Consider the following 23,233-nt stretch of genomic DNA (forward strand, 5'->3'; position numbering starts at 1 on the left):
TGCTTGGAATATTCAGTTGCTTTACAAGTTATACAAGAGCATGTGGGATAAATGTAGATAACAGAAAAGTATGCAACAGCATGAGGGAGCAGATGTCGATGCTTTTTGGAGTATATGGAGCTTTTACTTAGGGCAAGTATTCCCTAGTATATTTTCCTGTAGCTGCCAGCCTCAGATTTCAGCCTGTTCCATTTGCAGCACTTCATAATCTTGACAAAAATGATAGAAATTAAGTAAGGACATGGTTAGTATCTAAATATATTCTGAGATCCGGTAATTATGGAAATCTGTAGTACACTGCAGCAGAAGAGACAGTGGTTATTAGCTCAGTGGTTGAAAGAAGACACCCGTTTGAAAGCTATGTTTTGAATATGATCACAATTGGAACAGGAAACTGAAAACCTTTTATATTCCACACTTTTTTATTAAGTATGGTAAAATTTCTAGTTCCTGATTGGTTGGTCTTTAACGATCAAAATATCATCCACTATTCAAGGTGGAATTGGAAGTACCAGTTTCTATAAAAAGTAGGCAATATTTATATTGATAGATTCCTTTACTACTTTTAGATGGAAATGGCCTTAGTTCAGCTTTGAGTTATTTGCACAGTGGGAATCACCTGTCTGATCCCTCCTAGTAAAACGAGAGGTTCTGGAGGGCTGCTATGTATGAGTGACAAGAAACAGATGACACAATGAATAAACTATATGAAGTCTTATGTCATAAAGAAGATAGCAGAGGCTTTCTTTATAACAACATAAAAGGGGTTACTGTTTGGCTTATAACTGGTCACTCCCAAATACTAATTTCCAAGTTACTTAACAAAGCAAAGAGGGTACTTCACTTAAAAAAGGGGAAGACCTCATGAGCTAAGGTCATGATGATTTTAAAATGTAGTGTGGCCTTCCTCTTCTTTCCTTTTTATCCCTGCCAGTCCCAGCATGTGCCTCATCCCAGGTGGTTCTTTGAGGTAACATACCTTTAATAGCTTCCAGGACAAAATTTATGCCTGTAAAGTAATGTTATCTTTAGTCAGATTATCCTTTAGTGTTCTTCAGCCTTCCCACACTCAGCTTCTTTTAGGAAGTGGAAACAAGGCCAGGCAACATATAATAGACTTGATCAAAATACTGGATAGAGTTCAGATATCTTAGGTGATGCAAACAAAATGGAAAATGATGGGTAATATGTTACTGTTACAATATTCCTGAATAATAAACACAGCAATAATTAACAGACTTAATATAAATTGATTTAGGGATTTTATATCTCTAATGCAGGAAACCTGTTTGGGCAGCAGTGTAAGTGAAATGTGTACAAATGTTAAGATTTTCTGCCAGAAAAGATGCAATAAGGAGAATCAAGATTAGCAGTGTTGCCTAGGGCTTGGATTAGGTGACCTAATACCTCCTTTCCCCTGTTTCTTTTCTCCACCCACTAGCTACAACACCGGACTCTTTCCAGGAGTCAAAAATAGCTATATTTCTGGATTATTCTTTACCTCTGCTGTAATGAGGACAACTTTTCTGTATTGTTAAACCATACACTGAACTTTTAACTTTGATTATGTAATACTGCTATTTCGTGCATCGACATATGAAAACCACTATCTATTTCTCAAACATAACTTTATACTATAAGTTGCAGATGAATTTATATTTGTTTTCAAGACATAATGATAAATTACAAATGACCTTGAAATAAAACTGGTTAATTATATTCACTTCTGGTTGCTTCCACTGAAAACAAAGGTCAGATCAGTCAAATTGACAGCTGTTTCTAGGCCTTGCCCTACTGATGTTGTAGAAAGCAATGTTTTGTCAGTGTCTGTTTTGACAAATCTAGAAGTCTATTTTAACCAAAATAGCGTGGGGGTGGGGGAAAACATTGCAACACCCATAAGAGAAAAATATAATTTCATTCAGTAGTCAGTTCAATTCAGTTTCATAATGATGAAGAGAAGAGGCTTCCACGTTTACTGACAGTATCTGAGATATGAAGAACTTAATTCTACCTGGAGGTTGTGGAGGAGGACTTACATCTTCATATGTTTGTTTCTGGGGTATCTGTTTCAGAATCTCTTGAATATTTTAGCTGTCAGTTGTTCCCATACACATTATAATGGTTTGGGGGACCTTGGGAGCCTCCCTGCTCCTCATTACTTAGAGAACCAGTAAATACCAATAGGAATCTCACTGATTTTTATTTCATCTGCTGTGTGCTGTTGAATCAAGTAATGCTATAAAACTTCTTGGTGAGCACTGGAAGTAGTGTTGATTCTTTAATAACTCTCTGCTGGGTACTTCTGCATCAGAGGATATTTAGATAAAACACCTTTCTGTCTGTATAGCTTATCTCCCCATTTCTCTGTTTAGGTCCCCGATTTGCTAGGAAGAATTGCTAGACTGACAGTTTGAGGATTGAGCCTTGACATGGTAATAGAGGTCTCAAGCATGTTAGTTGCTCAGTGGCAAAACCCTTTTTCTTCTGGTAGTCTAGAAAGAGCTGCTGTTCTGCCCTGTGTCTCCTTAGTTGCCTAGATTTTAAATGTCAGTTGAAGGACAGTTGTATTGGTCGAGTCCAATGTGCATAAGACAGTTTGCCTATGTACAATTCCCATATCAAACTCCAAGAGCTTTGACTCAGTAGAGCGTATCTTCTAGAAATCTTAGTTACTGTTTATTGTTAAGATTGATGCATGTGCATTACAGAAGAATTTCAGTAAGGTCATCTTCAGGTTTGAGCTCCTTTTCAGTCCTGTGCATGGACACTCTGGATATCTTGCTTATGAATAGACTTTGTTCTTCTTATCATACTGTCCTTTTTGAATTCAGGGCTTTTATATTTAGCAGAATGTGCTATGGACCAAACTGGAAATGCAGACATCAGAAAATTTAAGATCTGATGGCTTCTTAATACACCTGAGTAATTTCAGGCTTCCTGAGGACTTGGGAATACCCTAGGATAGTAAGAGAGAAAGTTGAGACATTATATCAAAATAACATTGACATTTGATGACTATTAAGTATTCATGTTTGAATAAATGTGTTCTTGTTTCTATTTGAGCCAGTGTTACATTACCCCTTTTGGCTTTTAGGATGTGTTTACCAAAATTCAGGGGATCCTGCCAGGATATGTGCAGTTCTGCAGTATGTGATGTGAGGCTGTGTGGACAAGCAGTGACAAGAATTCACCAGACCTGCTGGGCTCTTTCCAGCGGTTTCCTGGAGACATTTCTTAAAAGAGAAGATAAATTCTAAAGGATGGATGAATCTGGATTTAGAACCTTAAACTTCTTCCTAACTCTCAAAAAATCCATTCCATTTAACACACCTAGAGTTGCCATCTACATATTTTTATGTGTCTTTTACTGTGCAGTACAAAAATTGTTAACAGTGGCTAGGTACTAATTTTGGGGAGGATTAAGGAAAGGATTTCTGGCTACATCTCTTGGAAAAAATTAGTTGCCCTGATTTAAATGGAATGTCTTAATTGACTTACTGTTTCAGTATGTGTATCATTCAACAATGGGCCTTGGTACTAAGATTTCTTTTTTTTTTGTACACAATGGCTGAATGCAGCAAGCATCTCATAGGAGGTGCCATTGCTCAACCGTAATCATTACACTTAAAGTCAGACATATTTTAGTCCCTTTCTTACTTTAAAGTGTTTTGTCTTGACTTAAAGTGAAGTTGAAAGTGAAGAGGTTGGAGTTGGGCATTTTGAATCCTGTTTCTGGCACTGCCACTAGTCTGTTGTGAGACTGCCTTGCTGGTGTTTAATCTCTGTGTCTTGTGCAATGCCTCTACAGTACTCACCTACTTCCAAAATAGGGTTTTTTTAACTTGTAAAACATTTTGAGGCCCTTGGATGAGAAGTGGAGTTGGAATACAAAGAGGCAGTTAATAGAATTGAAGTGGGTGAGGGTAAAACTTCTGGGAAAAAACTGAAACTCAGCTGTCATTAACACAGATGAAAAATGAGAAGCCTAAAAATGCTGCTGGATCTCATTTGCTGCCTTCTCCATACCTCAGCGATAATGTTTGCTGAACTGTCAGCACATTTCAGAAACCATACCCCAAAAGATATTTCTTAGAAATTAATGGCAACAAAATCAGAGGCCCTTCTGACTCAGAGCTCACGGTATCACTTTTAAGCTCCCACAGAAAAGTTCCCATCTTCCATCTCTGGACTTTATGTGCAATATGCTGCTGTTTCTATAGGATTTCTTTTATCTGACATAGTTGTGTTCTCAAACAATTGTGTGGAGGTAGAAGTAATTGAAGAGTTTGGAAAAGACAAGTGAAAACAAAACAGGTACAGTGTTTCACATTATCATAAAAGCACAAGATTTGAGAAATCCAGAATGAAGGTTTTCCTGAGAAAGGTATTAATTCTTTCCTCCTTTTGCATGTGTTTCACAGTAGACTCCTTTATTTGAATTTCTGTAACTCCCCAAGGCCACAGCTGAGTCTGCAAAATACTGGACCCACACTTCTCAAGAGATGACATTTAACGGAGAGCTTTGCAATCTTAACAGATTGGACTAAGAAAAGGAAGTCTAGAGGTACTGTGTGATTAATGAAAAATAAATTCTAGTAAAATAGGCAGGTAGTTTCCCTTCGGGATGAATTCATTGTTCTCAGATTCCCACTTTTCTCCTGCGTCTTCATCAAATGTTATGTCAGGGAGTAACCTTGGCAAGATTTCATCTAGCTCATGAGAATAATCTGTAGATTTTGCAGAACAAGGCAGTACTGGGGGAAAATTGAGAAGGGGTCTTCTCCCAAGCCTTCCAGTAATTGCCAAAGTTGATGGAAAAGGACACATTCATGCAGGCAAGGAGTGGTTCCATGTAGGAATGTTATCTCTGATCATACGATTTTCTTTACAGGAGGCAGGCTGTGTCAAGGCTGAGATAAATAGAGGACTCTGGCAGCTTTCATGCAATAGCTAAGCAGCCTGTCCTGTTAAGAAAAACAGTTCCCTTCAGATGATCTATGTAATGTTCAGGGCCCACTGACTCTTCCAAAGTAAAGAATCAGATTTTAAAATGTGTCCTATTTTGGATGTTGTTTGTGGATTTTTAGTGGATCAGTTGATTGCATGAGAAGCTGCTCTTGGCTTTCAGGTAGCTTCCCTCTCTGGCTAGTAACATAACTTTTTTTTCTGGCAAACACAGCATCATCAACCCCTTTTCTCTCAGCTGTGACTGGTTGCTGACTTTTGGCTCTGTGGGCCCAGATGCACTGATAAAGTAGAATGTCAGCTAATGGTTAATGAGGGCACTCTGCAGCTGTCTCCTGCAAGCAAGCTACAAAACAGTCTGGGGAATATAGTGCAATGATTTGAGAGGCGCACCTTTCCCCTCCAGAGAATAAGCTTCAGAGTCTACAGGAACTGCATTGGAATAGACCTTGCCCATGCATATAGCACTATATATATATATATATATATGGAGGAAGTGAGGGTAGGAAAGCTTCAGACTTCCTTGTCCCTATTTATAATTTCTTATTGTAGCTTCAAATGAATTGGTGTGAACTTTATAGCATAATATGAGCAAATTGTTCATCATCTGATCGTGTTAACGATACCTGTATCTCACACTTGCTTTTATCCCTTAAGCAGGTTTGTGAACAGTAGTTCTTTTCCTTCTGATAGTTGGTGGCTTCATGGTTCAGGAACTTGGCTATCTGTAGCATTTGTCCTGTTTCACATTAGTAACAAGTTTGACAATGGCTTTGCAGGCAGACAGCTAAGTCTTCAATGGCACCTTTTAGAAACAAAACCAACAGACCAAGCAGACGAAATGGTCCATATAGAGCAAGCTCCTAGAAATCCCTCACTGAAGCTGGTAATCATTTGAGTTTCTGTATCAAGTTCTCCAATGTAGAGCTGTTTTCTTTGCAAAGTGAAGTGATGTGACCAATCCTGCATCTCAAGTATATGGATTTATAAATTAATTAGAGAAAGTGCTGGGAATGTCCTTCCTACTTCTTTGATATTTTGAGGCACAAAGTGCTTGTCAGGCTCACAGGACATCTTGGCTTGACCACTCCTTTTGCCTTAAAGTTTAGGCAGGTTTTCCATCTTTTCAGGGTTTTTTAACACAGTTGCATTGAGTCGCTCCCACTTATAGTTTGTGCTGTGGTAGAATTGGTTTGATTCTCTATGTACCGGTTATACTGGGTCTTCAGGACGAGAAGGGTGATGATGATTTCTGTTTTGAAAACCATACCTGAAAGATCATATGTGTTCACAAAATGCATATAAATAGATGTCAACTTGATTTTCAGCCCTCTTTTACCTTGTGATTGCTGCCAGTCTTTCTCCCCACCTTAGATACTGCAACACTGAAACAAGCATTTTTTTTTAAATATTCCATTAATTTCATTTAATTATATGGGAATGATTTTGTGTGTGTGTGTGTTTTACTTGGAAAAGGCTGACAAAAATCCCTTAAGATTGTTAGAAAACAAGAGGAGTGAAATAATGTCAGGTGGATAAAAAGTTCATGGGGTTTTTTTGTTTGTTTTTATTGTTTTTTTTCTGTTTGTGGACTTTGCAGCTATGTTGGGCTATGCATCAGAAGAGAACAAGTTAAAACAGCTTATGAAAAGATATTTCTGTTGAAGTAGCTGAGCCTAGCTGATGGCCCTGTTATGTATAGAGTTCCAAGTAGTAGAAAAACAAGAAAAACACTTGGTTTATGACGATATATTCCTTCTTTGTCTTCCCTCACCTTGGTGTTCTTGAGTTACCCAGAGTCCTTTGGTTTTTTACTGTCAGCCAGAAATGGCAGAGCAATATTCCAGGTCAGTGCCCCTGTTACTGTGAACTCAGGGTTGGGGAATGTAATACAGATTACAGAAATAGATTTGGCTGAGGTGGTATCACCATCTTAGAGAAAATGAAATGAAATGTGAATCCCAGCTCAAAAGGCAGTCCAGTTTCACTAAACTTTGAAAATAGTAACATAACATAAGGTTTAACAGCAGGAAATAGTAGAGACCACAGCATCCCTGGAAATACAAGGTAATGTTCCCACCTGCCACCTGAGCAAGCATCTGGGGTTTATACCGTAAAGAAGCCCTGTAGTTCCAGCTTGAGGGCACAGAAGCCACTTGCACACATCATAGAAGGGTTCAATAATAGTACCAAGGAAGAGAGAAAAACACTCCTGGCAGTTGTCTTTGAGATTTTATTTTTCTGGAGAGGGGTTGGAAATAAATGCCACTAATTATGGCAAGACCTATCTAATTTTGTGTGAAAGACTAAGATACTGAGTGAGTAACTGTCCTGAACAAAAGGCTGTTAGGAATAAACTGAGAAACTATGAAGGATGGAGAAAGAAAATGTAAACTGTCTTGGAGGTCAAAACGTGTCAGGATAAAGTAAACATTGCCAAAGCTCATGCTGGGTTAGACTTTGCAAAGGAAAGGAAACAGCTGTATTCTTTAAGCATGTAAGTAAAAGCAGAAATGGGTCCACAGTGAAGATGGGGCTGACATAAAATGCAATTTTACGTATAGTCAGGCAATCAAATGAATACTTGGCCTCCAATTACAGTTGGGACAATGAGATTGGACGTGGGAGCAAAAGAAGTCAGTATGTAGCAAGACTTGGAAATGGAAATTAACCTGATGAATCTGGAAGCAAAATTTAAATATTACTATACTGTAATGAGTGAAAATAAAATTCGACCGAGTAGTCTTTGCCTCAGAAGAGTGGAAGAATTGTATAATGAAATTGTGAGCTTTGTGGTACCAATTTGTGATAAAATCAAGCTATCCTGACGTATCTTGACTACCTAATTCAGGGTAATACTATGTGACCACTGGGTGACAGAAATATGACCTTCAATTAAACGATTAAAAATAAAAGAAAAAAGGTGATCTGAACAAGTACATATCAGTTAATCTAAACAGATAAAACACCTTCTTTGAAGGAATAATTAAAGACTGCTAGTTCTGCATGTGAAGTTCTTTGACATTATGAAGGTAAGTGGTATAAAATGTGACATGGATTCACCAAAGACTGTTCTGGCCTAGCTTGATAGCTTTTATTGACAAAGTAACTGACTGCCTCCATAAGGGAAAAGTGGTGAACAGTCTGGACTTCAGTAAAGCACCTGAAGTCTGCCACCTGGAAATAATTATTTAAACTGGATAAAATGACAGAGTAGTACATGAAGTGTCAAGTAGCTAAGAAGTTGACTTAAATGAGAGATTAGAGGTTTTATTGAAAAAGGAAATAATGGGGTTGGATGTCACCTACAGACTGTGGAGTTCCACAAAAAATGATCTGGGACTGATCTTTGTAATACTTTCACTAAGATTACTGGCAAAAAAAAGAAAGGGAAAAAAATCTGCTAATGAAATTCATCGCTAAAACAACAGTTGAAACCCTCATCAGTGCAGGGGAGGATAGGCACGTCATACACTAAGAACTGCAAAATGTTGCAGACTGTAATTTTAAAAATAGCAATGTAATAGTAGAAAGTACCAGGTCATGCATGAAGAAAGTGTTGAGAATTTTGGCTACCAACAAGGTGCTTATCATTGAAAGCACAGAAGGAGAAAGATCTGAATATCAGTCAGTAAATAAAAGCCACCAGTATTATGTGGCATATAAATAGGCAAGTGTGTTCTCACTGTGTACCAGATGAGAGATTTCTGGCAGGGTTATAAGTTACGCTGATAAGGCCTCATCTGGAAAGCTGTGTTCAATTCTAATCACGCAGGTTCTGGAAAGATTGATCCAAACTGGGACAGGTGCAGAGACCTAGGGGATGATCAGTGCACTGAAGAGCTTATCTCATGAGAGGAAGACTTGGCTTGTTTAGCAAAGCAAAACAGAAGCTTGGAAAGATTGGGCTCTGTAAATAGTAAGCTGGGTAAGGGTAAACAGTGGCATGGTATTTAAAATACTAGAATTTTAAAAAGAAATGGACAAATGCAGGTTAGACATTCATTGAGTGTCACAGTGAATGAAGCTCCTGTATACTTTCCTCCAACTCCTTGGTTCATCTGTCCTTGCAGTTTTTGGGGATTCAGGGGATTTGTGCTTGTAAACATCTCACCTAGATTTTTCCTTGTGGTGCATTTCATCACAAACTTTGATTAAAAAGCAAATTAATTCAAGTCTATAAAAAGTTTTGAAACTTGCTCTAAGCGGGCCTTTTTCATTCCCTTCCTCCCTCATCCTTAATTAGTAATAGTATTTTCTTGCTCCCTAAGTCTATAGTCTTGCCTTGCCTGGTAACAATTTTAACATGCAGCAGGATTGCCCCATAGCATTCCTATCCTATGTCTCGTAGAATATATCCAGTCTGTGGCCAGGCCTTCCCCAGTACTTACTACATAGACTTTATTGCAGCTCTACTTTTTGCAGCTAAAATGTCCTTATTTCCTCTCTCAACTGGGACACTTAACGTTCTTTTTAGCATCTGTTAGCCAAAACCACTAAGATTCACTTTTGCAGTCTGGCTCCCCAGCAGGTTCTGCCAGTAGTGGCGAACAGAATAATGACATAAGGTATTATCTTGCTTTATTTACATCCCTCTGCCTCATGCCCTTTTTTTCCCAATTGCTCAATTTTCTTAAAAACATTACAGTTCTGATTGTTGCATTTATTGTTTATTTACTGGCTTATTCTTTAGGTTCTAATGTAAATGGGCTGGAAGAGCCCAGCCTTGCTAAGCGGCTGCGTGGCACACCTGAGCGGATTGAGCTGGAGAACTACCGGCTGTCACTGCAGCGGGAAGAAGAACTGGAAGAGGTTCCCGAGGAGACGCTGGCAGAGCATAACCTGAGCAGTGTGTTGGACAAAGGAACAGAAGAGGATGCGGCCAGCAGGTTAGCACACATTGTCCATAAGCTTTTTTATAGCCATTCCAACAGACTTTTGCCTGCTTTTCCCTTAGCTTTTTTAAGGTATTTATCAAGTTGCCCTTTCTAAAGTTGTTGAAAATGTATGTTATACATATGTACACAGGTATTTTATCTTGTAGTTTCCATTCTACTAAATAGCTTACTACCATTCTTAGAAGACACCTATAGTACCATAATACCATGAAATTCAGTCCTAAATTGGAAGGGGTTTTTTAAAATTTTCTTTTCATTTGTATCAAAGACAAATTAGTCTTTTGAGCAAACAGAACATGGATTAAAATGGGAGAGGGTTTTGAAGTTAACTTCTTCTGTATGTTTTGCATTACAGTTCAAAACCACTTTTGATTTAAAGATTCAAGCTTGACACACATGTAATCCTGACTGAATGCTGATGCAATGCCTGAGAGATATTAATTTGAAGCAATAGTTACGGCTGCTGAAAAACATGTCGTACCTTCACAAATTTTATCTGCAAAATCATAGAATCATAGCATATCAGGTTTGAAGGGACCTCAAGGATCATCTGGTTCGACCTTTCTTGTTAAAACCACGGTCTAGACAAGATGGCCCAGCACCCTGTCCAGCTGAATCCTAACAGTGTCCAGTGTTGGGGAATCCACCACTCCCCTGGGGAGATTATTCCAGTGGCTGATTGTTCTCACTGGGAAAAATTTTCTTCTTGTGTCCAGTCCAAATGTCCCCAGAAGTAACTTGTGCCCATTACCCCGCATCTTTTCCATGTGACTCCTTGTAAAAAGGGAGTCTCCATCATCTTTGTAGCCACCCTTCAAATACCGGAACATGGTGATAAGGTCTCCCCTAAGCCTTCTCTTCTCAAGGCTGAACAAACCCAGTTCTCTCAGCCTTTCCTCACATGACAGGCTTCCCAGTCCCTTGACCATCTTTGCGGCCCTCCTCTGGACCCTCTCCACCCTGGCCACATCTTTTTTGCATAGCAGGGACCAAAACTGAGCACAGTATTCCAGGTGTGGCCTGACAAGCGCTGAGTAGAGTGGGGTAATGACTTCTTTATCTCTGCTGGCGATGCCCTTGTTGATGTAACCCACCATCCTGTTGACCCGCTTTGCCACTGCAGCACACTGGTCGCTCACATTGAGCTTGCTGTCCACCAGGACCCCCAGGTCCCTTTCCCCAGACCTGCTCCCCCTCCAGGTAGATCCCAGCCTGTGCTGCACTCCTGAATTATGTTTTCCCAGGTGCAAGACCTTACACTTGTCCTTGTTGAACTTCATGAGGCTCTTGTTAGCCCACTCCTCCAGCCTATCCAGGTCTTCCTGCAGGGTGGCTCTCCCTTCCGGAGAGTGTCTACTTCCACACTCAGCTTGGTATCATCAGCAAACTTCATCAGGGTACACTTGATGATCTGTAAGCAGACCAGGATCCAAATATATGCAGGTACAGCTACTGGAAATAGTTGCTGCAAGAATCATTGAGAGAAAATACTTGATGAAGAATGCTTGTGAACTTTGTAGTCAATCACACACTTTTTGCAGAGCCTCAATCTCTTAATACAGTTTCTAATAATCTGCTTTTCTCTGTAGCAATAACAACCCATACCTTTTCAGCTCTCAGTCTGTCCAGCAGGCTTCTTGAAATAAACTCAGAAAATGCTGGTGTTGGTTTCCTGAGACTTAGATCCTATAAGCATATAGGGCTGTATGAGAAATTCCGTACTACATTTATACATGTTAAATTGAATTGGATTGATGTGGAGAAGAATGCAGGAGTGAAAATGTTCATTAAAGTGTTTACAGGACTAATGTAGTACAGAATCTGTCATTTATTTATCTGATAAGTTTGAAGATGCAGCATCTGGAAGGGGGTAGCTTTTAGTAGCCTGAACTCTGCCTTGACAGAGTGTGTGTATGTGTGGACTCATGAAGGTGTGGCTTTCATGCAAGTGCCTGGCAATTAGTAATATCTTGTACAGCTGTTTTCTCCGAAACCTAAATAATACTTTTTTATTAACTTCTTAACATATTAATTTCTTTAGAAGATAACTATTTTGACATTTTACATAATTGAGATCTTCTCTAGTGCTGTGATTGAATAATTGTGGGACTATTTGTAGGAGATGCAAACTCTGTTTGCTTCACTCATCCTTCCTTTAGCTCCCTGCTCAGGCCTAGGAATTATATCAACTGTGACAATATAAGCATTAATGATATTGAAGGGTTTTTAGTCCTTTATGTTTCTAGCTCTGAAACAAAATTTACTAGTACAGAACATTATTATTATTACTGGTCTTGATTTCAGTAAATCAGAACACAGTAGGCCCGCTCAGCAAATGGCAGAAGACTTCCAAAGGACAAGAGTTAGATAAAAAAAGTGGAGTATTGGCATTTTGGCATAAAGCTGTTGGTCATCTCCAAGAGGTGTTTTGCAAGATTGTGGAGACTGAGGGCAGTACACTAGTAGGTTAGCGAGTTTGATTTCCTCTTGTAGGGTGTTACATTTAGCTTTCTTTGTCCTACATACATCCCCATAACCTGTAATTAACTGAGTATTTCTGTTTGTAATAGACTGAACTGTATAATTTTTCATTTGAAAAACAGTGTTTAGTGGACAACTCACAGTCTGTGATAGAGAGGAAGGAGAAGATTCATCAAATTCCCTGTCAAGTTTGACCTGGGAAAATTTCTGTCCCAAATCCAAATATGACAAGCAATTTACTCAGAGCATTGATAAGGCTGTGCAGACCAAACATCAGAGAGAGAATTTTCTCAATGATGTAATTATCAGGTATTTTCTGTTCGGCTCTACCAATTCTATGATATGTCACAGAAAGAGCCAAACAAAAAAAGGGAAGAAGTCTGACCACTTTTTCGGGAGGGGCGGGGGGAGAGTTTGACCCCTGCAACAAGCCAAGCAAAGCTCTGATTTGATCATCTTCGCTGTCTTGGTGCAGCACCACAGGATTAGGAGCAGGCAGAGGAGATGGGGGAACTCTTTGCTCCCTCTGTGTCTTACAGAGCGATGAATTGGGCTTGAAGGTTCACCGAAGTTTTAGCTCTAAATCAAGCAGAGACCATGCACTTGGTGCACAGCTTCCCATCACACACACACTTAGGAGCATGCACACTGCAGAGGAAGTCAGAAAACAGTATTCAAAGTATGTTTTTACAAAAGAGAGTTAATCTTGTTTAAGCTTCAGCAAGAAAAAAATCATTTAAGCAACCAAACCCTGATTACACAGTTTTGAGGGGCAGAAAAACCCTTGAGATACCTTATTCATTGCGTTTAACTTGCAGTATCTCCCAGTAGGTCATCTGCAGTTTTGGTATAATACCCTGTGGCCTTTTGAGGAGGTACCATAGGACAGCTTGTGCTGTATGGGTCTGGACAGCAAGGGAAAAGAGGTTCATTTCCACAGTTTAGGTTTCGGTTCCTCTCCTCAGCACTAAATCTCTGTATGTACCCTTTTTAATGAGATACTTAGCTGCTTATACAAACTCTATAAAGCAGCCTACTTTGGTCTTTGATCTCTGTCTTATAGAAAAAAAACAAAACCAAAACCAAAACATTTCAGCTGTTGAATTAATTCCTGTGGCACAGAGTTGCCATGCTGAAAGGAATGGCCGCTATACTGAGCCATCTCACTGCCATGTTTCAGTTTCTAATTTCTCATTATTCAAAGGTCAAACAAAAACCAAGTTATAAATAAAAGCCAAAGAAGGTAAAGTGAGCTATGTGGTAAAGAATTTATGTCATCGGTATTACATGTGATAAGCCAGCTGGTTGAAGATCAGCAGCTCATCCCGTTCAGCAATCATGGCAACAGTTTGAGCAGCAGTAAACCTTATTGACAGCACATGAAAACCCCAGCATGCAGCACCTGTCAGATTTATTTGCATACCAAAGGGTGGGAAAGTTAATCAGGGAGGAGGGCAACATCACTTTTTATCTCTGTGACAATATCTGCATAAAGCCTTTGGAATATGCTTCAGTATCCTGGAATATGCAGAGTCCATGGCATGCAATAGTGCATGTGTTCAGTATTTAGCATGTAAAAATCAGGCAGCCTGTTAAAAATAAGTATTCAGTTTATGCTGTGAAAAAGTGCATTGCAATTTGAGCAAAATAATGTTATATATATATGCAAAACAGTGAGGAGAATTTAAGAGCCTATGGACAGAAGTACATGACAATCAGAGCATGAAAGAACTGGTGTTTTTCTTATTAGCTTTGCTATCAAAAATAGTTTCTCAGACATGTAGATGAATAAAATTATGTAAATATGATATGTTTGTGTAGTGTTAGACTAATTTGAAGTCCTGCACCTGAATATGTTTATCTGCCATATAAGAGTGCCACCATATGTAATTTTTTTTGAAACTGTCAGTTTGTCACGTACTGTGAAAAAACCTGTGTATGGGAAACAGAATTACAACAACTGTACAAGTTATGTTTTATAGACCTACATGAAATTTAAACCTCATTGTTTTCAACTTGTTGGTTTTCCCTCTCGTTATCTATATGGAATGGGTTCTGCCAAAGGCTGCTAACTACAGTGATAGCTGTCATAAGGAAGCAACAGAAGTAGAATACTGTTCCCAGATGAGTCACCCAAACTTTAAGCATTCACAGACAGTTTTCTTCTTCAATCCAGATGAATTTGGACTTTTTAAGATCTATATGGGAAGCATCTAACCGTTGCTCTAGTTTTTTTATGACAATGAACTATTAAAGAAAAACAAAGGAAGAGGACCTTTTCACCATGCAGATACGTCCTCTGAATGTGCTGTAGTTCACGTTAATTTTCCAGTGACAAATGCAACCTTCTTTCTCCCCAGTACCTCTAGGTAGTCCAGCATGTAAGAGTGAGCTAGATTAAATGTCATTGTATAGGCGGTTACATTTCTTGTCCCTGCTGCTTATTCTGAGGAACTGTTAGAATTGGAAAGATGTCTACTAAAAAGCACTAATGGTTTAGTGTTTTGCGTGTTTTAGGCTTTGCTGTGAGATTAAGAAGCTCATTATTACTATTAGCCTTGCACTTCTTCCTACAGTTTCTTGCCACTATGTACACTGTGTACTAAATTGAATACATATTATAGTTATGTCTGTGATGTAGAAAAGTGAGGAATTGTGTATTTTTTTTTCTCCAGCTCTCTTTACCTCATATACTTTATCCTCTGGCCTGATTGTTGTGTGTTCTTTCTACTCTCAAAGTCTTTTGTGGTTCATCCCAGCAAGTGCCAAAAACATCTTAGCTGTCCAAAATGCTAGCAGTAGCTGCCATTATTGAAAGACGTGATCTTCTACATTCTGGCACTGCTAAGAACTCTTGCACTGGTTTATCCAAAGCAATATGATATGAAGAAAGTAGTTTCTGCTGCATTCAACTGTCATGAACTGTAACAATTAATGCTGCACGAATATTTGGACTTGACTTCACAGGCTCTTTTCTGCTGCTTCACCATCTTTAAAAGAAGCAGGACAAGGACGATACTGCAGCCGATATGCAATGCTGTCACTAAAATGCTTATGAAATATTGAAAGCAGAAAATTAGTATTATGGTTTCAGTTGTACGTTTTGGGTTTGCATGTATTGAAACAACTTGTCAGTGATCTACGACTGTTCTAGGAAACATTAACTAATTGTTTCTTTATCTTTTTTTCTAAACCCTTACAGTAGTTCAGAGTCTGAGATGGAGGAGGAGGATGAGGAAGATGATGATGAACTACTGCTGCCTCAGCAACCACCTTCAGACTTGGGTGGTGTGCCATGGAAAGAGGCTGTGCGTATCCATGCCCTGCTGAAGGGAAAGAGTGAAGAAGAGATTGAGGCTGAGGAAAATCATGAGATTGAGGACAAAGAAGACGAAGAGGAAGAGGAGGAGGAAGAAGACGAAGAGGAGGAAGATGAGGAGTCAAGTGAAGGTTAGACAGATTGATTTGTCCTTCATTTCTTCTAGACAGCAGGGAAAACTGAGTTGAGTATTTGCCATGGAGAATGAGAAAGATTTGCCTTGGAAAACTTTTCTTCTTCTTTCACTTCTTTATTGCTTTGATTTTTGAGGGAGTTAGTGTCAAGGAAAGCTTTAGGTGGACTGTTCTGGATACAGAAGATCTTTGCCTACAGGGCAGTTACAGCACTAGTACCTACACAATATGCTTCCCACACACCATGCCAACATGTGCAATTCATAGCTTTGTGACACTACATTGTTTTATTGTTGTTTTTTTTATTGTTATTGGGACTTGGGTTTGAATGTGCCCTTTGTTCTTTGGCAGCAAGAGCTGGAAGCATTGTGGAGGCAGTATTTTCAGTTTTGCAGAGTGCCTCACTAAGGGGTAGTGCCCTGTAACTGTCATCAGGGCATCCCAGAAATTGCTTGTAGCTCTCCTGAGTTAAAAGATGGCCTTGAGAAATCAAAGAGTTCGGGTGGTTCCCGTTTTAGCTCTGAGGGATTTCTGTGGAAAATCTTAGGGAAAGACTCCTTCCCCTGTGTTTGTCTCAGTCATCAAAATGCAAAGTTTGTGCTAAGAATAGACATGTTTCCAGTGTTTCACCACCATGCCAAATTTCTCACTGATTTTGTCTTTGTCTTTGTACTCACATTTCCTTTTTGTGAAGACTAGTAGACTCCAAAGAGCTTCTTCGTAAAGGTCTTTGGCTGCCTAATGCAAGCAGAGGTCCAGTTTTTTGAGTCTTAGTGGCAGTTTTGTTGATGAGCTCAGCAGGCTGCTTGGCTACTTTTTCAATGTAGGAGCTGTATCTCCATAACTGAAGTCTGTGGAAGTCAAGACTGCTTTTTAAGTATGGTAACATGCATGTTGTGTGTTTAGTCTGCTAAACCATGGTGTTCTTGGATTGACCTTTTGTTTGAGCAGTTTTCCTGTCAGACATTTTGAATACAGTGGGAGTATGGGGAGTTGCTGGATTTCCAGACAGTCTCGCTTTCTGATTCTGTCCTTTCTCTCTTTCTCTCTCTCCACCGCTTGTGTGTGTACACGCATGTCTGGTGTTATATATGGATGTGTGGTTCCCTCTGCTGTAGAGGGGGAGTATTGCCCTTGGGAGAGAGAGCTGCAGCAAGGCCTCTGGCTTCAACGTCTCTCAAATGAAGAGGACACGGGTACATTTAAAGGTACCCATATACCATCTCCACTTCCATTTCCCCGAAGAAGGGGGGAATGTTTTAAAGAGCAGGTCCCACATGAGAAGTTTCTGTGTCTTATTTAGTTGCTTTACCAGCTCCCTAAAAACTGATTCAGTAGCTGTTGTTACCTTCATCTCCCGGTCCAAGTGCCATTTGTCGGGTCTGACATTGCAACTGGTTTTAGGAAAAAGATATAGCTGCCAAGTACCTCAGGATATCTAGAAAGCCTGGACAATTTGCTACTGTAATGTCATGAACAGTGACCCCCACGTATTTAGGAGCTTCAGATTTGTTCCACAGACACAGACTAATTGCACCTGTGCAATATGTCAGACTTGTAGGACACATCAGAAGTACCACCTTTAGATTGCCTGTGTCAGCAAACTTGCATTTTTTGTTGTTGTCCTTTGTGAGTGTGTGTCTGTAGGGAGAGTCTGTGGAGGAAGCTCATCGAGCTGTGGTGATCCCTCAAGATTTTTCAAACAGTCATATAATGGGTATAAAAATTAATCTGACATTCCAATCTAACTAACTGGTTGTGTTTCTTTCCATGATGCATTCTCCTGCGGTTTATTTCTGATGGTTGGGTTTTTTGGAGCACTTGGTCATAACTTGTTAATCCCTTATTCTCTCAATGTGGTTCATTAGAGCTAGAATACATAAGAGAAAATTCAAGTGCCTTCCTGCAGGTAAGAGGGCATATGCAGTTGTCAAACTGTGTATTTTGCAGCTTATGGTTGTAACAACTGTAGCTGAGCTTCTGACTTTTTTTTTATTTTAAAAAAAAAAAAAGAGGTGTTATAATTTTTTCCAATTAAACTTTTCTGATGGTAAGAATGAGAAGTATTAGTAAGATGGCTGAAGAGCATAACTGAAGAAGTTCTCCCAGTTGCAGTTGCTAGTGTGCTTTAGACCTGGCTCCTTAGGGTCCTAAGGAATTGAATTGCAGGTGGCTTCTCATTCCCTTAAACATTGAGACTGCCCAGTGTTTATAAAGTGCTGGTAGGTGCTACGGTGAAACTGGAGGGGAAAGCCACCTTTCCAAATGTAAATGCAATTAACGTCCAGCTTTCTGAAAAGCTTAGCAGGCAGCCTTGAGTGAAGGCCATGCCAGGTGTCATTTTAAATGCTCAAGCATTTAGACCTCAAGCAAATGTTAGGTTTGCCTGTTAGCCAAACAGCAATCCTTCATGGCTGGCTAAACTGCTATTTATTTACTGGAAAAGGTGAGAAGGACCCATCTCCTAATCAGGACAGGCTCAGGCCTCTGTCTAGAGACTTGTGGAGTAACTGAAGGTGTGCATGTTACACTGCTCTAAATCACAGAGAAATCCATTTTAAAACATGCAGATCATGTGGGACCTGCTCTTTTCAAGACTTGCTGAGTGGCTATATACTTCTCAGCCATTGCTGGCAAACCTAAACCTTTTAACACAAGATTTTGTGTGGCGATGCAAATGCTAACTCTACTCATCTTGGGGCCTGCATGTGAGTGCTTTGGTACGGAGTGAGAAAAGTCCAGGTTCCTGTCCCTGCAGGATGTCCAGTAGGTCTGGCAGGCCATGTGGTTGTGCTAATTGATACAAAAACTCTCTGATGAGGCAACAGAGACATAAAATGGCTAAATACTTAGCTAAACTGTGAATCCCACTCTGCATTTGAGTTTGTGCGTCTGAACCCTTTTCCCCTTTAATAACCTGCTGGTGATTCTGTCCTTCCTGCAGTTCCTTCTGCCTGATTCTTCTGCAGTTTTAATGCCAAATCTCACATATTCCTGAAACAGAAGTCCCAAACACTTTGTCATGTCTGGGGAAAACATGACTGGGAGAGAGGAACGTCATTAAAACGAGACAGCAGGAAGTAATGAGTGCAACCTCTAAATGCTGCTGATGTTTCTTGTTTCCTTCAAACACTAGTGCACCATATGAAAATCTAACTGCTTTTGAGGTTCTAAACTGCTTAAACAGCGTTTTGCCCTACTCAGTGGTAATCCAGCTGTTGTGAAAATTGACTTCCTACTTTATAAAGTAAGTGGGCATTTTCCTTTCAGGATGAGTCATTTGCTTTTGAAGACCACTCCTGCTGACACAGAACACCATAGAATGAGTTATTTTATTATGGGTAAATAAAATCCAAGCTATACTCCCATAGTAGATAGCAAGAGTCAGAATCTATGAATATAATACTCACCTCAGGGTAGATGCTCCCAAGGTGGGTATTCTGCAGCAGTTAAACAAGTTGCTTATCAGTTGCTTTAGGTGCCCGTGGTCCCCTTTGACACTCCGTAAGTAGCTGAGCTTTGTGCAGGCAGGTAATTGAGGAGTAATGCAATTTCTTTTAAATGAATTCATTTGTGCAACAGGAAGTCCTTTCTGGGGAGGGGAGTCTGTTAAGTCATAATGAAAACGCTGTTATTCTTCAGAAAAAAATTCTATACTTCAAACAAGTCAGTACGAAAGAGCAGGAGTAAACAAAGTACTGTTTTAAGTGCTAAAGTAAGTGTGTGCCCATATGTACTTACACACGTGTGAAACTGAGATCCATCATGTAGTTTAATTCACAAAGAAATATGTACCCAGCATAGAAGTGAGTGCTTAACCCAATAGTAGGGAATGAAAGACCTTTTGTTCTGGTGCATCAAACTACAATGCAGATTGTCCCTTGCCTTTAAAAGCAAGGTGTCTTTATCAATAATCATAATGACTAGGCTGAAGGAGCTGGAAGTTTCTGCTAAGTTGATATTTACATACCACACACTGTCGGACACCCAGAGAATATCTTTCATTTCAGCAAAGCTGCTTGCAATAGAGATAATCTACGATGATGTTTTTAATAGCATCTCTCTGCCTTTGGAATGGCATTGTTCAGCTTTGATGGGAAGTGTGAGGAGTGCTGTATTGGTGTATGCGTGCACACACAATGCTAAGCTTTTTCTGTCTGTCTTGCAAACTGATCTTAGCCAGTAATATTTTCTTTTCTTCTTTTCTTCTTTCCCTTCCTATGATGTGTTACCTTTCCTTTCCACTGTTCTCCAATCTTTTCATCCCTGTTCTTCATAACGCCCTGCCTACAACCTGGTATGCCATGCCCTCCTCCTGCTAGCTGGGAACCTTAGACTGCAGCAGATTGTAAATCCGGTTGATCCTCTGGAGATCCTGGCAGATGTGCACTGGACACACATCCGTGAAAAAGAGGAGGAGGAAAAAATGGTCCCAACATCAAAGTCCTCCACCTCCAGAGGTAATCTTCCCCAAGCCCTGCACTGTCAGTTCCTGGATCACAGTTGCAGCTGTTCAACTCTGTTGCTTCTGTGCTCTTCAAGAGCAGTGTACTTCAGCAGGGGCAGCAGTGATTGAAAGGAACTACTTTCAAATTACACTGAAATTACACTGGTTAAACATTTTGCTTTTCAGGTCCCTGTCTACTTAAAGTGACTGCTTTCTCAGCTCTGTAGTCGTGTGACTTCTTCTGACCCGTTCATTTGTCTGCCTGCTTTGACTCCATAGCATTTTTCCTCACTATACACATGATTTGATAGCGCTGGCAGTCAGCCCTCGGTAACTGACTTTACGGATAGTAATAGAAGTTGTCATGTTCTTTTTGTAGCAGTAAGGACTCCTACACCTCTTTAGGGAACACTGAAAGGACTATGTTGTATAGCTACTACAGCAAAGATTGAACAGGGTCAGCTTCTGTATTGAGCATATTTCTCTGCTGCTTTTCAAAGTGTGTAACTGCATCTGGTATTAGTAGAGAATAATGGAGTTCAAAGGGCTTGCAAATCTGATCAGTAGTGGTTTTGCCTCCCTGTGTTTAAGATTTGACATTATATCTATTTTTTAAAATGAGGTGTGACCTTTGTGAGTTGCCAGTTAATTAAAGGAAAGCCTTGGAGGGCGGAAATGTCAATAATCTAGCACTCTTGTAAGCACCTTCCAGCAGTCCTTGCTGACCTTATTCTAGACTATATTACAGTGTGTCTTAAGGTAAGTATGTCATAAGTGCTTTACCTATGCAGAAGCCTAGGCTTAATAAATGTTAACCATGCAGTTGATGAGTAGTAATCTTCTCTCAGAGCCTGTAACATTGTGCCAGAATTGTAGAGGGAGTAAGTATGCTGTGGGAAGGGGTGCCTTTTACAGCAAATGTGAAATGAAGTTAATGACTGATCTCTTTAAAAAGCCTAGAGCTTTATCTTGTGTTGCTTGATTATACTCCATTCCAGATAATTATCTTCTCCTTGTAGTTCTAGATGTTTGTGGGTTTTTGTTAACCCTGATCTAACTTGATACACAGTTCCAGGTCAGTTTGGCTATGCTTATAATTGCAGTTTGTAGAGTGCACTGGGATTTTCTGATGTGAAATCTGCTCCCTACAAATAAGAGATGCATATTCCCTTCCCACTGCAACCACAGAAATAGAGTGTGTTCAACTGTCTGTAACATTCAGTATTGCTAGAGTAGTTGTTTAACGTTTAAAAAGGCTAAGTAAAAGATGTTAACACAGTTTCTTAAGCTTACTACAGTTAAGGTTACTTTACCTTCTGCTTGAGGGTCTGTATCACTATAGTTTCCAAATTTTTCTTTTAATTTGTATTTTATAATTCCTACTTTTCCATAGTGTGTTGGTATAGCTGCCAGCAAAAGATGATCCTTCCAAAATTGATTTTGTGACCTTTCCAGCTTCCTTTTGGAAAGGAAGACAGTATTTCCTTTCTTCCCTCAAAACTGTGGCAAACTAGGACAATCCTGATCAACAGATTAGCTGCTTCAATTACTTTGTCCTACAGTATGGGTGTGTGCAGGCGTATCAGCAGTTTGGTTTTTTAAAGGGCTGTCACCAGTAGGTACTTGTGGATATGCTGTAAGTTTTCAACCTGAGTTCAACAGACAAATTTGTTCCTGGCTGAGCTGTATTCTGTGATACGAGGCGTTTGGAGAGCCCATCAGTAGCAGTGGCAGTAGGGTTTGACGTGAAAGCCTGGGATAGCGTGATGGTACACAAAAGCCCCTCTCATTCTGCTTTGGGTGCTCTTCTTCCTCTGCTGGCGTTCTCACCCAGGCAGCACAGGTTCTGGGGCGCCTGTTACAACTGTCCCTCTCTCATTGCTCAGATCTTTCATCTCTTAGTTTCCCTCCTCTGTGGAGTTTCAAGTGGAGCACAGTAGCAGCAAGCTGCTGGTCAGATGAGGTGTTTTTCTTACTGTGACTGTCTATATTTTCTCTGTAGGCCCCTGACATTTGTATGTTATCTCAATTTAAATCCCAACCCTGGAATCGGTTGTTTTAACATCTCATAGGTTTTATTCTTGTATTTGCTACTTAAAAATTTCCCTTTGTCACTCTTCTGTTTTAGACGCTTACTGATGGTCTAATTTTGATTTCTTGCAATTTATTGTTTTTTAAATTCAGCATCCGACCTTCCCTCCGTACGCCATGAGGCGGTACAGGCGTGGCTGGAGACAGTCCCTGGAGGTAGTTTGGTGATGTTCTATGTATTCCAATGCACAATAACCCTGCCCGTCTCTTCTCCATGCCTTCAGCAGCTGAGCTGGTACTTTAACCCTGGAACTTACGGCCCTGTCGCTACTGCATGACTGGACGTGGAGGGAGGGAGGAAGGGGGAGTGTGCATGCACGCCTTGCTCAGACAGCCCATTCTTGCATGAACGTCACATTTGTTGTAACCCTTGTGAAGGCAGGCCAAACAGAGAGGTTATTTTGAGTGTAATAAAGTAGAAGGAGGAATATAGTTGAGTGCTTTGATATGCTTTGTAAACTGAAGACTGACCAGTTATTCTCTCCCTAGCTCCTTGACTAAAAGGACATGGGGCTTTCTTGCAGTCGAAAGATTAAGTGACAGAGTGCTTAAAGCAATTGCAGTTCTCTGTAGCAACTGCAGACTCTAGTTCTCTGGTGAAAACAAGAAAGAAGAATAAGGTTGAAGCTGGGGTCTTCAGGAATAGTGATGACTGTTGTCTCCGTTGACTTGGGCTTCACATTATTTAGGAACGCCTCAGGAAAGTTGAAGGATGGTAGAGCTCAGCTGATTTTTTAATATGGTCCTCTAAGCTCTATTACAAAACCAATGAGCATGAAGATTCTGGGATTGGAGTAATGGAGTAAATTTGTGTAAAGTGATGAAGGTATCATCAATCAGTGGAATAGCAGTACTTTGTGGCTGGGTAGTTGATCTATCGCTAAGTTGCTTTGGC

At 40.0% G+C, this 23,233-nt stretch overlaps 1 protein-coding gene across 3 annotated transcripts in view; it reads left to right on the forward strand.

The window, feature by feature from the left end:
* MICAL3 (microtubule associated monooxygenase, calponin and LIM domain containing 3) overlaps positions 1-23,233 on the forward strand; it is a 166,194-nt gene that overhangs the window by 103,906 nt on the left and 39,055 nt on the right. For all 3 annotated transcript variants that reach the window (XM_074826059.1, XM_074826056.1, XM_074826058.1), the window contains 5 exons: positions 9,662-9,857; positions 15,550-15,797; positions 16,919-17,008; positions 20,123-20,260; positions 22,432-22,494. In XM_074826059.1, the coding sequence (XP_074682160.1) occupies positions 9,662-9,857; positions 15,550-15,797; positions 16,919-17,008; positions 20,123-20,260; positions 22,432-22,494 (735 nt within the window). The remainder of the gene's footprint in view (positions 1-9,661; positions 9,858-15,549; positions 15,798-16,918; positions 17,009-20,122; positions 20,261-22,431; positions 22,495-23,233) is intronic.

This window comes from Strix aluco, chromosome 5 (genome assembly GCF_031877795.1).
Source record: "Strix aluco isolate bStrAlu1 chromosome 5, bStrAlu1.hap1, whole genome shotgun sequence".
Taxonomy (NCBI): domain Eukaryota; kingdom Metazoa; phylum Chordata; class Aves; order Strigiformes; family Strigidae; genus Strix; species Strix aluco.